Genomic DNA, 16,364 nt, shown 5'->3' with positions numbered 1-16,364 from the left:
GATGTGAGCTCCCTAGAGCTGACATGTGTGAGTTGGGACTGGGCAGAGTTGCCGGCTCTTTTTCCCCCAGACTCATCGCTGCCTCTCTTCTCCTGGCCATGCACCTGTCAGTGGCCCCTTTGAAGAGCTGCTCCTTATCTGTGCTCTTGCTGCTTTTCACCACAGCTAGCTCTGGAAGAAACAGCAGAGATCAAATAAGCAAATGAAACAAATAAGCAAATGAAGGCCATAGGAAAGTGCATGACTTTTCAGAGTGAAGTAGGAAACAGTTGAATTCAGTAGGGCTCTGAGGTCATTTCAACAAAGTCCCATCTTCCTTTTCTTCTCTGATAATATAGAAGGCCTCCAGAAATGTATCTGTGTTTTCTGGCCTCAGGAGTGTCCGGATGTCTATTAATGATTCCCCAAGGTGGAAAGGGAACTATGACTTTTGCTTCTAGGCTGAGGGTATTGACTAATAAAATGAAGGGCCCTAAGAGTACTCAGACTAAAGTTCGCTGAAGTCAAGAGACATATCACGATAGTCATAATATTGATGTGTATTCAGCAAAAGGGGTAGTTAGCATCATGCCGGTTTGCTTCCCTCTGCCTCATTTTCCTCATCTATTAAATGAGAATGATAATAGTAAAAGGCCATGTGGGTTTTTCTGTGAGGAATAATACATTAATACTTGTGAAACATTTGGACTGGTTTCTGGCACGTGAGCGCTCAATAAGAATTTGTTCTTATTCCTTGAGATGAATGGTGAGTCTCTGTCCCTGCCTGTATGCTTTTATATGAACAGGGTAATTATGGGAGGTCGCCATGGAAAGGAGGAAGGTAAGGACACACAGAATGACATACACCAGAGGTCACAAAACTGTTTTCCAAGGGGCCACATAGTAAACATTTTTGGCTCTGTGGACCATAGGGTTGTCACAATTAGTCAACACTGCTGTTGTAGCAGGAAAGCAGCCATTGACGATACACAAATGAATGGTCATGCTGTGTGTTACATAGTTACAAAACATTATTTAGTGACACTGAAATTTGAACGTCATATAATTTTCACATCAAAAACCATTTTTTCATTGTTCCAATTATTTACGAAGGTAAAAAAATTAACAAAATGAGCCTTATAAAATTAGGTGACAGGCTACATTCGACCTGATGGCCATAGTTTGGCAACTCCTGACATACAGCTAGATTGTGAGAGACCCAAAGGCAATATTAGTGAGCCAGAAGAATCCTAGCGTTTGGGGTTGGGATCGCACAAAGAGAGGTGGCCTAGAGCCTAGCATCCAAGACCTCGTGGTAGAGCCTAACCCTGGCAAGTCTGAGATGTGTGGCTTTGGAAAGGTCTTTTAAGTTACCATGGCCTGAGTTTTCATGTTGGGAAAAGGGAGTAGAGGCAAATTAGTTAGGCTTTCAGGGGACTTCCTAGCAATAAAAGCAGTTTTATGAAGGGAGATTGTACATTTAAGATGGATCATGGAGGGCTGGTAGAAAAGCATGAGAAGGGAAAACTGTGCATGTTTGGGTAATTTTTATTTAGTAGCTCAGTTGATTACCAGGAACAGAAATCCTGGGAAGATAGACATGTGCTGTATTGTGAATGTTGACCATGGACACCAAAGGGAGGGATTAGGATATTGTAACTTCATATTGTTTGCAAAATTCCCCAGTTTTACAGATCAGGCCGAGAAGGGGAAAATGACTTGTCCAAGGCCACAGGACTGATCCTTGAGATCAGCAGTCATTGGCCCCCAGACTGATGACCCTTCCGTCTACCTCATTGTCCCTAATGAGGAAAGAAATTAATTGTGATTACATGATTGTGACCTCAGAGGGGCAAGTCTCAAAAAAATTGCAGAAGCCACTTTCAGTATTTTCTAAATGTGAAAGCATCCCCCAGCATATATAAGAAGGTAGGTCTGTCAGTAACCAACCCCATTCCAGAGAAGGTGAACTGCAAAAAGTTTGACCTAAGACCTTGTACTCCAACAATCTTTTGCCTAGGTTCCTGCTGACTATCTTAATTTTCAGCTCACATGTTATTTCTTCAGCAAAGCCTTCCCTAGCAGGTCTGATCCTCTATGACTTACCCTTGCAGGACTGCGTGTTGCCTTTACAACATTTATCAGAGTTAACAATTGTTTCTTTTTGAAATAATTTAAAATAACATCTGTCATCTGTCTTCCCAGCTACATAATATATTCCAGGAGGAGAGAGAGTGTATCTGTTTACCTCATGATTTTAGCCCCAGTGCCTCTCCCATTCCAGACAGGTAATAGACATTCAGAGTTTGTTGAATGAGTGAGTGAATGTTCTCTCGTAAGTCGTTGATACTGATGAAAATAATCCTTGCTTAAAAGGCGTAAGTTACTATCTTCACTTGCTAATTAAATGATTAAATGATTGGCATTTCTTCCTCCACTGACTTTTTTTCTCAACTCTTTTCCACTGGCTCCTCTCCAATCCTGGCCTATCACAAAAAGACCATAACATAATCGTCTTGGCATAGTTACATAACATTAAAACCATAACACTTTAGCCAATATTTAAACACTTCTTCAAATATAGGTATATGGGATTGGTTTAAAGGGCATATTCACTAGATGCTTTATCTAGTGGAGAAATTGTATGTTTCATAAACTGTGCTCAGGGATTTGTGTAAAAATTTCATGTTTTCCCATAAACTACTCAATTTATTCCTCTAAATATTAGAATTTGGCTAGTTCCTTTCTACCCTGCTTCCATTTAAAAAATCTATTTGTTGTATATACATGTGCATCTAGTTTTAGAGCCATGACATTAGGTATATTGTCAGAAACTTTAGAAAACGGTAGCATAGAATATTGACGAAGGGTCACCATTACACGAGCATCTATCAACTTGAGTTTTTTAAAAGAATATTTCTTTTTCCTTCCTACTACTGCGTTTCTCAAGAACATCTTATTCTTTCAAGGACTGTGATTTGACACTATGCAGAAAAATTTAAAAGACTTACAAACTTCAAGTTGATAGGGTTCCATCTTCTGAAAAGCAATCTACTTGAAGATGAAGCTTAATGACTCAGGGAAAAAGCTGATGAAATTCACCAGCCTCTGCTCACATAACCAGCACTTTCCTTGTTAAAAAAGATTTAAAAAAAAAAAAGGCATTCTGGGTGTTCCTATCACATAGCTTGAAATTGGATTCTGTATTAAATATCCCCAGTCCCAAGAGCCAACTAGAATGCACAAAGCGACTACAAAGATTTAGCCTTGAGTTGAAGTGAACAGAGGGGGTGGTGAAAAGCCCCACAAAGACCCTATAATTTAAAGAGCACAGCCTTCCTCAGCACCTAAAGCTTCAGGTTTGGGATTTATGTTTCTGCATATTGTCTCCTCTATTCAGGAACTGTGCATGGAACCTGGTTAGAAAGTCTGCAAACTCTTCCATTTATCCTGGGTTTTTGTCATGTGTTGATGTAATGTCCCAGCAGTCCTTAGCTGTTTCTATTTCAACAGGGCAGAACTAACCCTTGGCAAAATTTTGAAGTAGGCATAAATGACTCCCAATGCTTTAATCTCTTTGGGGAGCCCCTGTGATGTCCTGTTAGTGTCCATTCTCCTCCACTGTCTTCTCTCCTACCTCCCGACCCCCCACCCTCCAACTCACCAAGGGGCTTCATATTTTGATGCCATCTGGAGTGCCAATCTATGGGAAGAAAAGCCCTTCTGATGTATGATTTCACATCAACACCTTGCTGCTATTGCAAGAAACACTAATTCCAGTTTTTCAGTACTAGTCTCTGTCCAGTACTTTGTCTAAGTGCTTTGCTCTGCAGTCTGTGTTTGCTGAAGATACCCCATGCCAGTTCTACTCTCTACCCAGTTCTTCCCTTTAATCCAATGCCTCTGAGGGGTGTTGCCAAGATTGCCCATATCAAATCACCTGGGGTGCTTATTAAAGTTCGAATTTGGGTTTCCTCTTCAGAGATACTGTACATCGGATGCTTTTGTCATCCTTCCAATCCTGTCCTTTAAAAAAAATTTTTTGGGGGGGCGCCTGGGTGGCTCAGTCAGTTAAACGTCCGACTTCGGCTCAGGTCACGATCTCACAGTCCGTGAGCTCAAGCCTCGCGTCGGGCTCTGTGCTGACAGCTCAGAGCCTGGAGCCTGTTTCAGATTCTGTGTCTCTCTCTCTCTCTCTGACCCTCCCCTGTTCATGCTCTGTCTCTCTCTGTCTCAAAAAATAAATAAACGTTAAAAAAAATTAAAAAAAATTTTTTTTTACATTTATTAGTTTTTGAGAGACAGAGAGAGACAGAGCAAGAGCAAGGGAGGGGCAGAGAGAGAGAGGGAGGCACAGAATCTGAAGCAGGCTCCAGGCTCTGAGCTGTCAGCACAGAGCCCGACGCGGGGCTTGAACCCATGACCTGTGAGATCATGACCTGCCTGAGCTGAAGCCAGATGCTTAACCGACTGAGCCATCCAGGTGCCCCTCGATCCTCTCCTTTTATGGAATCTTCCACATCCTTCCTAGTATTCGTGGTAATTCGAGTAACTAACTATTTGAGTTGCTTGAAGATGGTGAGTTCATCAGGTGCAGGTGCAATCATCTTTGTAATCCCTGTAGTGTTTGGTTTCGTGCTTTGCACATAGACACCACTCAATAAGTGCTTGATGAATAAATGACTGGTCCACTGTCTAGAGCCAGAAATATACCGAGGGCTGTACTTCACTCAGAAAACCCAAATTTCTTAAGATGAAATGTCAACAAGCTCGTGTGGAAAATATTTTTAGGTAGGAAATCTTTTTTGGTGACCTAGATATAAACGCATGCATATGACCTCATTTTTGGTTCCCAGTATGTAAGGTCAGACCTCATAGAAGGGCTTCTCTTTCTCTTCAGGGTGGATGGCGAACAAATTATTACCTGAAATAGTTATTATTGTCCATAACGAGGCCCCTGAAAGAGTCACAGAGCACAGATGAGGTGTTCCGAGGCCCTGCCTTGAGGAGTTCACTATGCTTAAAAACCCTGGGTTGTAGAGATGTAGGGTGGGAAGTCTGAGGTTTCTAGAACCCTGGTTGTATTAACCCAAGAGCTCAAGTGCATTAACTTGGTAATGAGGTGATCCACTTTGAGTGTGTCGAGGTGTATCCATGATCTCACGGTCTGAATGCCTGGAAAGTCTCTCCTTTTCTGTGATTCTCTAGTAACAAAAGAGTTCTGTTCCAGAAGGGGGACCTACACTTTGGCTTTTATAATATCCCACCAGAATATGAGTTTCTTGGGGGGTATTATCTTATTCATCTTATTTTATTTTATTTTATTTTATAGAGAGAGTGTATGAGCTGGGGAGGAGTAGAGAGAGAGAGAGAGAGATAAGAGAGAGAGAGAATCCTAAGCAGGCTCCACGCTCAACATGGAGCCCCATGCAGGGCTTGATCCTATGACCCTGGGATCATGACCTGAGCTGAAATCAAGAGTCTGACGCTCAACTGACTGAGCTACTCAGGCACCCCTCTAATTCATCCTTTTTAATACAGTATCTGGCGTATGTGAGTGGCTAAGAGAAGCTTGGCAGACAAAACCATGAATGAATGTGTTTTCCTGTTTTGTTGGATTACTTACTTGTTTAAAAATTAAAAAAAAAAAAGTCATGACCCCAAGATAGCAAATTTGTGAGCTGCATTGAAATTCTTGAAAAAATATTGACTTATTGTTCCTAGAGCAAAGTATTAACATGTCGTGCTAAAATTTGGTATCGTTTTCCCTACCCCACCCATCTTTTATTTTAGTTTTGCATGCTCCCTGCTAGGATTTCCTTCTCTATTTTCTTTTCTCCGGACCAAAGGGAAAATCCTTGAGATTATTGCATGATTTTGGAGTGATTTCAGACCTCAGATTTTAGCTGATGATCCCCCAAATGGATCATCTTTCCCTCACTATGTGATGAATAGGAGTGCTTATAAAATGCTTACTCAGGGGATGAGGAGGCATGAGTCAGGAGAGAGGGCCATGAAAGCTCTTGATAAGATAGTATAAACGATAGACATTTATTTAGGGGGAAAGGAGGGTGGCATGGAAAGGTATTTTGCACGAAAAACCTAAGCAGGGGGCTCTTTTTTACCAAATAACAGAATCGTTCACACAGGAAGTGGAAACAAAAAGATGCTGCCATTTTGGAAAGCATGATGGTGTAATTAATGCAAAGTGCCTGGATTAAACTCCTAGTTGTACTTAGGTTTGTATGACTTCAACTGGCTTACTTTTATGAACCATTTATTTTTCTCACTGGTAAAATTAGGATGATAGTATCTCCTTGCGATGTCAGAAACCTCGGGGACAGTGAATCCAAAGCAGTCAGTAAAGCCTCTGGAACAAAGCAAGTGCTCAGTCAATGGTTGCAGTCATTATTGTCATAAATACCCTCACGGGGGGGCCTTCCTCTGCCCTTGGCACTGGCAGAATGAATCTGAGGACAGTCCTGGCCCAAGATTAGCCGAGCAGCTTCCCTTTTTTATTGAAAGACTCTGTTGTCCAGCTTTCTTTCTCTTATTCCTATTTCCACGCCAGTATGCAGAGTTAATATATTTAAATGTATACTCTTGATGTGCTGATGTGCTTTCCCTTTTATGGGACCTCCCTGATGGAGGTCATTTTTGGTTGGTGTTTGACCAGATGTCTGTTTATTTTACTGCAAGGAGAAGATATGCTTTGTTGGGGATATTCAAAATATCAAGATGAACTTGGCATTCCAAAAGAAATCAGCAAGCCAGAGCTCATGCAGGAGGACCCACCTCCAGGACCTGGGGAAACTGTCAAAGCCCCAGCTCCCCTTTTTATGCTGGAGGTCAGTTTTTCCAGGGTGAGGTTCTCTGTCCGTGAACCTGAATCCCCTTTCCGCTCCTCCACCTAATGCTGACATTGGCTTTTCAGTGTGATACCGGCCTCTACTCAGTTTAGGGGCACCTACTTCACACAGGGCACGGTTTTAAAATCAGATGCCTAGTCCCAGCTCTCAGGTTCTGATTCACCTTCAGAGATTTGGTGAAATCAGCACATGACTTTCTGAGAATTACTGTATTCACTCAATAAGCAGGTGCTGTGTATCTTTCACGTGCCAGATTCTGCTCCAGGAACTGGGGCTCCGTTGATGAACAAAAGAGACAAACATCTTCACCTGTAACACAGTTTACATCTATCAGAGAGAGATGGGCAACAAAAAGAACCCTTAAATAAATTATATTAGCACGTAAAGAGTAGTAAGTGCTACATAGGAAAACAAAGTAGGGAGTACATCTCATGACTTTCCAATAACTTCTTCATTATTTTAAATCCTAAATTCATCTGTATTTTTTTGGCCACACTGCCTGACCACTACCCCAGTTGCTTCCTTTGATGAATGAGCTGGGTGTTTTCTGACACGGGACAGGATCCTGACTGTAGTCTAGTACGTTCAGCCAGAGGGCGGGAGCCCTTTTTATGACCTCTCACTGCCTGTACTCTGGAGGACCTGTCCCAAAGTATTAAACAACAAAGAGGAAATTCTCTTTGAGAAAAAAAAAAAAAAAAGATAATAGCAGAGAATCGTTGTGGAAACAGAGATCCTTCCTAACATGTGGTCACGGTCTGTTAGCCTGAGGTTGGGTGCCAGAACAGTAATTTGCACCCTAGATGGCTAGTTAGATAAGGAACATCATCCTCTGGCATCATCCCTTTGTCTAAAAGTGTTTGCAAGTGCTTGTCTCAATAGTGGATAAAAACGTATGGTTGCTTTAATGTTGCCTTAGAAACAGATTAATTGCTTAGCTTTGATGCATTCAGTCAGCATGAATTACATAGAAAGGAATTCTAGGTCCTGATGAGGGAGTCAAGGAGTTCCTTTGAATAACCCAAGCTGCCAGTCAATAGAATGAGATTAGGCTGCCCTGTGCACTGGACTGGTAGGGGTGCCAAAGGTGTTTCTTCTCTCTGAGTCGGGTCCTCTCTGGTAGTCAAACCTGGCTACAGACCCCCACGGGGAACCCCTTTCACTGATTACTCCTCAGGCCTCTGCAGTGGGGGGCTCTTCCCCACTCTTTACCAAGGAAATCTGTCTTGGTAAAAATCTGTCTTACAGGTGCATGTTCCATTCCTATGACCTCGCCACCTTCAACACTGGTGTCTGGGCCTTTTCACTAACCTTCATCACTGCCATTCACATCTGTAGATGTGGCATTGTTAGTTTTCCTTTAAAATAAATAGTGAGCAGAAGACGATCTGGGTATTCTTGACTTTGTGCCGAAGGCTCATTTAGATAATGTAATGGATATCCCTAAGCAAGAATCAGCCTTTGATGTAAGAGTTGATTTGAAACCACTGTGAAAAATAGCCTCCCCCTTGTTACAGAGTTCAGTAGACCAGGGCAGAATATAAGAAAGCTGGGCAACAGAATGACATATCAACAGCCTCTAGTCCCTGCTTAATTTTTATGGAAATAGGTATTTAAGGAGACAGGGGGAAGGGTCAGGTAGTTCTGCTTGAATCTGATGACAGAGGAAATACCCTGAAACAAAAGAATGAAGAAGGAACTCTTATTTAGATAACATCTGCCCCACATCCTCCAAAGCATTTGGATTTGGTAATTAATTTAGTAAAGAAAGAAACTGAGGTCCAGAGAGTTCTTTCTAGTCGCTCCATTGCCAAAAATCTGTATCAGGGTTTTGTGTCCACTGATTTCACAGATTACAATACTACCACCTTTTGAATATAATTGTGATGTTTTGAAGTTAACCTCAGAAACCCCCTTCCTTTTTCTCTGATAGGAATTTTTACTGATGCATCCGCCCTTAGACATCTGTACCCTTTTGGCTAAGAATATGCTGTGAGATGTGGGTTGGGCAGGACTTTTTTTTTTTTTTTTTTCTGGCTGACCTAAGGGATTGCCCTGAGAGTGTGTGCAGGAAGAGGTGGCCAGGTAATTGGTAAAAAACAAGCAAGTTTAGGGCAATTGTGTCTAGGAACATGCCAGCCTGTACATCACACCACAGCTCTCAGTGTTTGTCTGTTTGAGTCTCTAATCCACAAGATCAAAAGGGAGGCTGTTGGAAACCTTCCATGGGGCTTTGCTACTGAGGCCCTCCTAACCCTTCATGGAAGCCAAGAGGTTTTCCAATGGGCCAGTCCAAGTCCAAATCCAATAGCTCTCTAAGATTACTTCACACACTATCAGGGATGCTGTTATGGAACAGTTAATGATACCAGTCTCAGAGACAGACCAGGGTTTGAATCTTCGTTTGGGAGTTTACTATCTTTATGACTTCCACCAAGTACTTAACCTGTCTGTGCCTCAGTGAAGCCCGTCTCCAAAGTGGGCTAATAATATCTACTGCATAGGGTGATTGTAAGGGCACTGAGCATTACATAACTCCAGGCAGTGCTATTCTCATGGACTGTAATGTAAATGGCAACACTAGGAGTTGTGTAAAATAGCAATGCTCGTTATTGTAAGTATTAGATATAAGAATACATATAAAGAATTTAGCATAGAGTCTGTTGTAGTGTTTGTAAATAGAACCTCCTGTTAATCTCTCAGGCAATTGGCCATGATTTGCTGTTGTGCTGTTTTGACATTTACTTCTAAGAAAGAAAATAGTTGGGGGCACAGAACACACAGTCTTCGAAGAGCTGGAGGTAAGAACACATGGTCATGGTCAGGGGATGGAAAGAATTTCCGTATTCTAGAACTCAGAGGCTAGATCCTAAAAGGTCTGAACAGCTTGTTGAAGGGATTGGGTTTTGTTTTCAGGGCAATAGGCAACCAAAGAAGAGTTTTAAGGGGAGTGAGAGAGTCAGAGCTGTACTTTAGAAAGCTCATTTTGGCTGAAATGTGAAAATGGAATGATGAGATTTGGCAGGGATTTGAAGCAAGTGGTGAATTATATCAGTCCTGGGGACAGGCACAGGTTGGAATCTCCGTTCTGGGTTTCCTCTCTCCATTCCATACTACACTCTGTGAGCAAATACTTAACCTTTCTGATCTTCACAGGTTCCCAAGACGTTTTAAGTTGTAAATTTTCCAAAGGTTTTAAACTAGAAATCTTGATTGCATCCTTTTTTATACCTGCCAGGCATTGGGATCATTTATAATTCAGGGTGTTTTTTTAAGTTTTATTTATTTATCTATCTATCTATCTATCTATCTGTCAGTGCAGATCCAGATGTGGGGCTGGAACTCATGAACTGTGAGATCATGACCTGAGCCAAAACCAAGGGTCAGGAGCTTAACCAACTGAGCCACTCAAGTGCCCCCAGATTTTTAAATAAAAGACAAAACCTGGTCTCCTTGTTTCTTGCCTGTCCGTATAACTGTATTCTTCAGGGAACCAGCAGAAAGATCTTTGCAATAGGAAAATCAGCTGATCTCACGCTTCTGATCAGAACCTCCCCATGATTTCCATCTCTTTCACGGTCAAAGCCAGTGCTTTAAGGTGGACTCCATTCCTTTCCTGATCCATTCCCACTATGTCCCCAGCTTCTGAGCCCTGTTCCCCTTGCTCATGCCCTCTTGTCACACTGGTTCCTCTATGGCTCCTAGATTACACAAAGAAAAGTCCCAACAGGGTCTTGGCACTTACTTGGAATTCTCCTCCTGTAGATATCCACAGGGCTGGGTCCCTTACTTCCTTCAGGACTTAGCTCCAATGTTATCTCATCAGGGATGCCTTTCTTAACCATCCAATATAAAATCATGTATGCTACGTACACACACTCACGTATACGCTCACACACTCTCTCACACACATGGACTCCCTGTCCTACTTATATTGCTTTCTGCCCCCACCTCTCCAGCACTTTTTAGCATCTGACATTTATTTATTTGTTTCCTCCCTGATAGAACATAAGGTCTTCAAGGACAGAGACTTTGTATTTTTTTTTTGCTTTTAATTCATTGATGAATTCTTAGGACCTAGGAGAGAGCCCCGCAGGTCATTCTAAAACATGTACTAGGTGGCACTCATAAATATTTGTGGAATAAATGGCTGCGTAAGGGAATTTAAACTAGATCTCCCACTACTCTTGCAGGTTGCTTCAATGTCTCCCTGTTTTAAGTGGCGATCGCACAACCTACCCAAGCCCTATAATGACCGAACAAGTAGAATCACGGACCGTGAATCTTGCATATTTTAAAAATATGCTTTTTCTCTTTTTTCAGCCTTTTATGTAGAATGTAATTCTGCTACCATGACCCTCTGCTGTGTCTTTAGTGTGGGGAAAATGTCAAAGCTTATCTCCCAATAACGATGAGCGAAAAGGGGCTTTTTGGCAACGGTGGGCTCTCTGAGGGTCTGCCAGAATGTGCCGGGCCAGGGGGTTTCTCCTGGGCCACGGTGAATTTCCACTATATGCCATCAGTAGCAAACATAGGCCAGAGAATATAAATGAATGTGTGGGAGGCTCTTAGACTGCCCCGGGCTCTGAAAAGCTCCAGTCTAGCTCCACTTTTAAGTTTTTATCAGGCCACAAGGTGATGTTCTGACTCAGGACCCCTTCTTACCAACACTGTATCTGATGTCATAACTGGCCTTCCAGACCAGAGTTACCCTGACTTGGACCAGACCTTCCTCTATGTCAGCACCTAACCAAGCCTTAGAGGCAGAGGTGATGTATGGTCCAAGTGGAGTTTTGCCTGAGCTGGTGGGTGAGGTTAGTGCCATGGTTTTCCAGTCCACAACTTTGCTTTGTTTATCAAGCTTTATGTGGCTCAGCGAGTCTGCTGCTAGATCTCTAATTACTTACAGCCCTTCATCATGTATATACTTTGTGGTCACTGTTGTTCTGCCACATGAGCTAATTTAGATGGAATTATTGCTCCTGGATTTTTTGGTCACTTGAACCCTGTGCAGAACCAATATATGTTTTCGAATGACCATGGAAAAGGATGACATCAACACCGAGAAGGAACATTTTATGGCTAGGAAAGCTGATTTCACAGCCTGTCAGACAAGAGCCTTAACACACGACTAGACCCGGGCCTGGTTATCTCCCTTTCCTGCTGCGGACAGCCTGCAGATTCTAAAGTGAGATCTGTACCCAGATTCGAAGAGCTGTGCTTCAAGAACCAGATGCCCAACTGCTAACGTATCCGGGGAACTGGGCTTGCTGAAAATTAGGAGGAAATGTACTCTCCTCAAAATATGTTTTTAAAAACTATACTTAATGTGCAGAAATACTGCATTACAGCTGAATATTTTTCCTCTCAAGTACAAATACCATTGACTTTGTGGGAAACCTTGAAGATATCCCTGTGTTTCCAAGTAAGCTTGGAGCCATAGGACATGATTTCATAAAATGCAGTGTAAGGTGTGCTCCAGAATTTAAGATCATTGAGAGGCCTTGTGTTGGTAAAGTTTTTAGAGTCTGAACATTAGAACAGCAGTCTTAATAAGGTGATTTTGGCAATGAAACCATTTCTGGAAGGTGATTATAGTAACCAAAATTTAAAAGAAAACCTGCATTCGCAACAAGGAGAAAATTATTCAATGCTTCAGAAGTCTTCCCCCGCCCCCGCCCCTTATTGGCTGCTAGTATGCCTAACTATGTAGTCAACAAGGCAAACCTATAATTCAACTTTTCACTTCCAGGAAGTCAATTGTATACATTGCTCCGGGAATGGAGGCTTCATGTAGAAAAGCAGAGAGATTGAGTTGTGAGTTTTACAAAGGATTGCTTAATCAATGATGGATACTTAGAATAATGATTCACCATAGATGTTATGGTAGCCCAAAATAAACAAATCATTGGTAAAAGTAATAAAAGTAAGTAATTAGTCATGCTTTGGATCTGGCTCTGATAGTGTGATTTTTTTTTCCCTACCCTCCCTCCATCTTATTTCTACTGGTAGGTTGGGACAGTTGGAAGTCTACCATTGTACAACATGCTGCGATTAAGACTCTCACCTACATTTTCGGTGGGATTTCATCTGTTAGCCTTCGTGGCTCTCTTATTTTCCCATGTGGACCTTATAAGTGCTGACACAGAAATGGAAGGAGAAGGCAATGAAACTGGCGAGTGTACCGGCTCATATTACTGTAAGAAGGGGGTGATTTTACCCATTTGGGAGCCCCAAGACCCTTCCTTTGGAGACAAAATTGCTAGAGCTACCGTGTATTTTGTGGCCATGGTCTACATGTTTCTCGGAGTCTCTATCATTGCCGACCGGTTCATGTCCTCTATAGAAGTCATCACGTCTCAAGAAAAAGAAATAACCATAAAGAAACCCAATGGAGAGACCACCAAGACCACTGTGAGGATCTGGAATGAGACCGTTTCGAACCTGACCTTGATGGCCCTGGGATCTTCTGCTCCAGAGATTCTCCTTTCGGTAATTGAAGTGTGTGGCCATAACTTCACTGCGGGAGACCTAGGTCCCAGCACCATCGTGGGAAGTGCTGCATTCAATATGTTCATCATTATCGCGCTTTGTGTTTACGTGGTCCCAGATGGAGAGACGAGGAAGATTAAGCATTTGCGTGTGTTCTTTGTGACAGCAGCCTGGAGCATCTTTGCCTATACTTGGCTTTACATTATTTTGTCTGTCATCTCTCCTGGGGTCGTGGAGGTGTGGGAAGGTTTGCTTACTTTCTTCTTCTTTCCCATCTGTGTTGTGTTCGCTTGGGTAGCAGATAGGAGGCTTCTGTTTTACAAGTATGTCTACAAGAGGTATCGGGCTGGCAAGCAGAGGGGAATGATTATTGAACATGAAGGAGACAGGCCATCTTCCAAGACTGAAATTGAAATGGATGGGAAAGTGGTCAATTCCCACGTTGACAATTTCTTAGATGGTGCCCTGGTTCTGGAGGTTGACGAGAGGGACCAAGATGATGAAGAGGCCAGGCGAGAAATGGCTAGGATTCTGAAGGAGCTCAAGCAGAAACATCCGGAGAAAGAAATAGAGCAATTAATAGAATTAGCTAACTACCAAGTCCTAAGTCAGCAGCAAAAAAGTCGAGCATTTTACCGCATCCAAGCTACTCGCCTGATGACTGGAGCTGGCAACATTTTAAAGAGGCATGCAGCTGACCAGGCAAGGAAGGCAGTCAGCATGCACGAGGTCAACACTGAAGTGGCTGAAAACGACCCTGTTAGTAAGATCTTCTTTGAACAAGGGACATACCAGTGTCTGGAGAACTGTGGTACTGTAGCCCTGACCATTCTCCGCAGAGGTGGTGATTTGACCAACACTGTGTTTGTTGACTTCAGAACGGAAGATGGCACAGCCAATGCTGGGTCTGATTATGAATTTACCGAAGGAACTGTGGTCTTTAAGCCTGGTGAGACCCAGAAGGAAATCAGAGTTGGCATCATTGATGACGATATCTTTGAGGAGGATGAAAATTTCCTTGTGCATCTGAGCAACGTTAAAGTATCTTCCGAAGCCTCAGAAGATGGCATCCTGGAAGCCAATCATGTTTCTACACTCGCTTGCCTCGGCTCTCCCTCCACTGCCACTGTGACTATCTTTGATGATGACCACGCTGGCATCTTTACTTTTGAGGAACCTGTGACTCACGTGAGCGAGAGCATTGGCATTATGGAGGTGAAGGTATTGAGAACATCTGGAGCTCGAGGAAATGTTATCGTTCCCTATAAAACCATCGAAGGGACTGCCAGAGGTGGTGGGGAGGACTTTGAGGACACTTGCGGAGAGCTCGAGTTCCAGAACGACGAAATTGTGTAAGTTCTTTTTTTTTATACATCTATGTGGGGTTGAGTGCATTTGTGAATGGGAGAGCGTATGCATTTTTTTTTAATGAAAAGGCATACAAGGAATGGAATATTTACTGTAAAGGCCCCTTAAAAAATACCAGTGCTCCCTCACGTGCCACTTATCAATATGGTCTATATAGAGATCTTGATTTGGTTTTGTTTTTTTTTGTACTGTTGCATACTTTAAGTACATTATAGAGGTTATGATAGAATGAGTTTTGTGACACAGTTTATCAAACTACTTACGATGGGTTGAAAATGTGCATTCTGTTTTCAATCACATGGTATACATACAAAAAAAAGGAGATATTTATTTACTTACTTATTTGTTGAAAGTGAATATTTAAACCCTCACATTAGGTCCCTAACTTCTTTACTGAGTACAAATTGGGAAAGCCCAAAAAGGAAACACCTTTGAAAAGAATTTCCTGGCTACCAGGGCTTGACTGGAACATTTTTTTTGCTGCTTGTATCTGATACTGTGTTTCTGTGACAATATAAGATAATGTTTCTGCTTATATGCTAATGCTTAATTATGACTTCATGACCAATTCTGCTTTTTTTAGTTTTATGCCAACTAAAACTAAACTTTTTTTAGTTTTATCCCAACTATGGGAAAAGTCATATAGCTCTTATTTAGTTCTAGTCTGATTTTACTTTCCATGATTAAGTGAACCCTTTTACCCTACTGATAATAGTGACGGAGAGAGAATAAGGTTCTGTTCAAGCATCCTCTTTGACAAGGAACAGGTTAGGGAAAAGGATTGGGAAAAATTTACTCTTCCTATTGACACTTTACAGTGACACTTGCCAATGTCGTAACACCGAGTGCCTGGTTGTGTGATGATTCTTCCATTGACAGCTGCTATTTAGAGCTATTTCTCCTTCCTTACCTAGGAGGGGGCATTGCACTCACCAAATGCAAAGCAGAAAGTTTGAGTCAATGAGCAATGTCCAAACTGGAAGGAAGGAAGGAAGGAAGGAAGGAAGGAAGGAAGGAAAGAAGGAAGGAAGGAAGGAGGGAAGGGAGGAAACTATAATATCTGCAGGACAACAAAGGGTATTAAAATGAATGATTATGTTGGTTGAATTTCCAGGAAAAAATATGTAATACAGTTTGTTCTAAAAATGGTTAACTCTTGTGTAAATGTTATGTGATATGTCAAATGCCAAGTATGTTCTCTCCAAAACTACATTCTCCTGCTAAAAGTGTAGAGTGAGGGTGAGGGGGCAGGGGAAGATGGGCAGAGGGAACAGATATTCCTGAAGATGCCTTCCAATGTCTTTACATCTCTTTGATGTCATATTATAAAGATGGACAGTTACTGAGTGTGGTATCATGATGGAATCAAGCAAAGCAGAGATTATAATATCCATCTTCAGATGCGTGTGTGTCGGGGGGTAACTTCGGATGAATATTTATTTTATGTTGGTTCTCATATTGCTAATACTCCCCTTATTGGGATGTGTTTTGTTGGGACATGTATTTTACTGAAAGATAGTAATATAGAAGCAAATGAATACCTTGCATACTTAAGGAAGGATTTTCCCAGAGGCCTTGCATTGAATGTGATCCTGCCCACATTAGCTCATAAACTTTATTCCTTTGGTAGGAATTTTTTCTCATTATATTTTTTAA

At 42.0% G+C, this 16,364-nt stretch overlaps 1 protein-coding gene across 17 annotated transcripts in view; it reads left to right on the top strand.

The window, feature by feature from the left end:
• Positions 1 to 16,364, top strand: part of SLC8A1 (solute carrier family 8 member A1) — a 384,206-nt gene that overhangs the window by 61,359 nt on the left and 306,483 nt on the right. For all 17 annotated transcript variants that reach the window (XM_058683157.1, XM_058683152.1, XM_058683153.1 and 14 more), the window contains one exon: positions 12,861 to 14,692. In XM_058683157.1, coding sequence (XP_058539140.1) covers positions 12,894 to 14,692 — 1,799 coding nt within the window. In that variant the 5' untranslated portion in view covers positions 12,861 to 12,893. The remainder of the gene's footprint in view (positions 1 to 12,860; positions 14,693 to 16,364) is intronic.

Source organism: Neofelis nebulosa, chromosome 9, assembly GCF_028018385.1.
Source record: "Neofelis nebulosa isolate mNeoNeb1 chromosome 9, mNeoNeb1.pri, whole genome shotgun sequence".
In the NCBI taxonomy this organism is placed as follows: Eukaryota; Metazoa; Chordata; class Mammalia; order Carnivora; family Felidae; genus Neofelis; species Neofelis nebulosa.
This window is presented reverse-complemented; position numbering and strand designations above follow the sequence as displayed.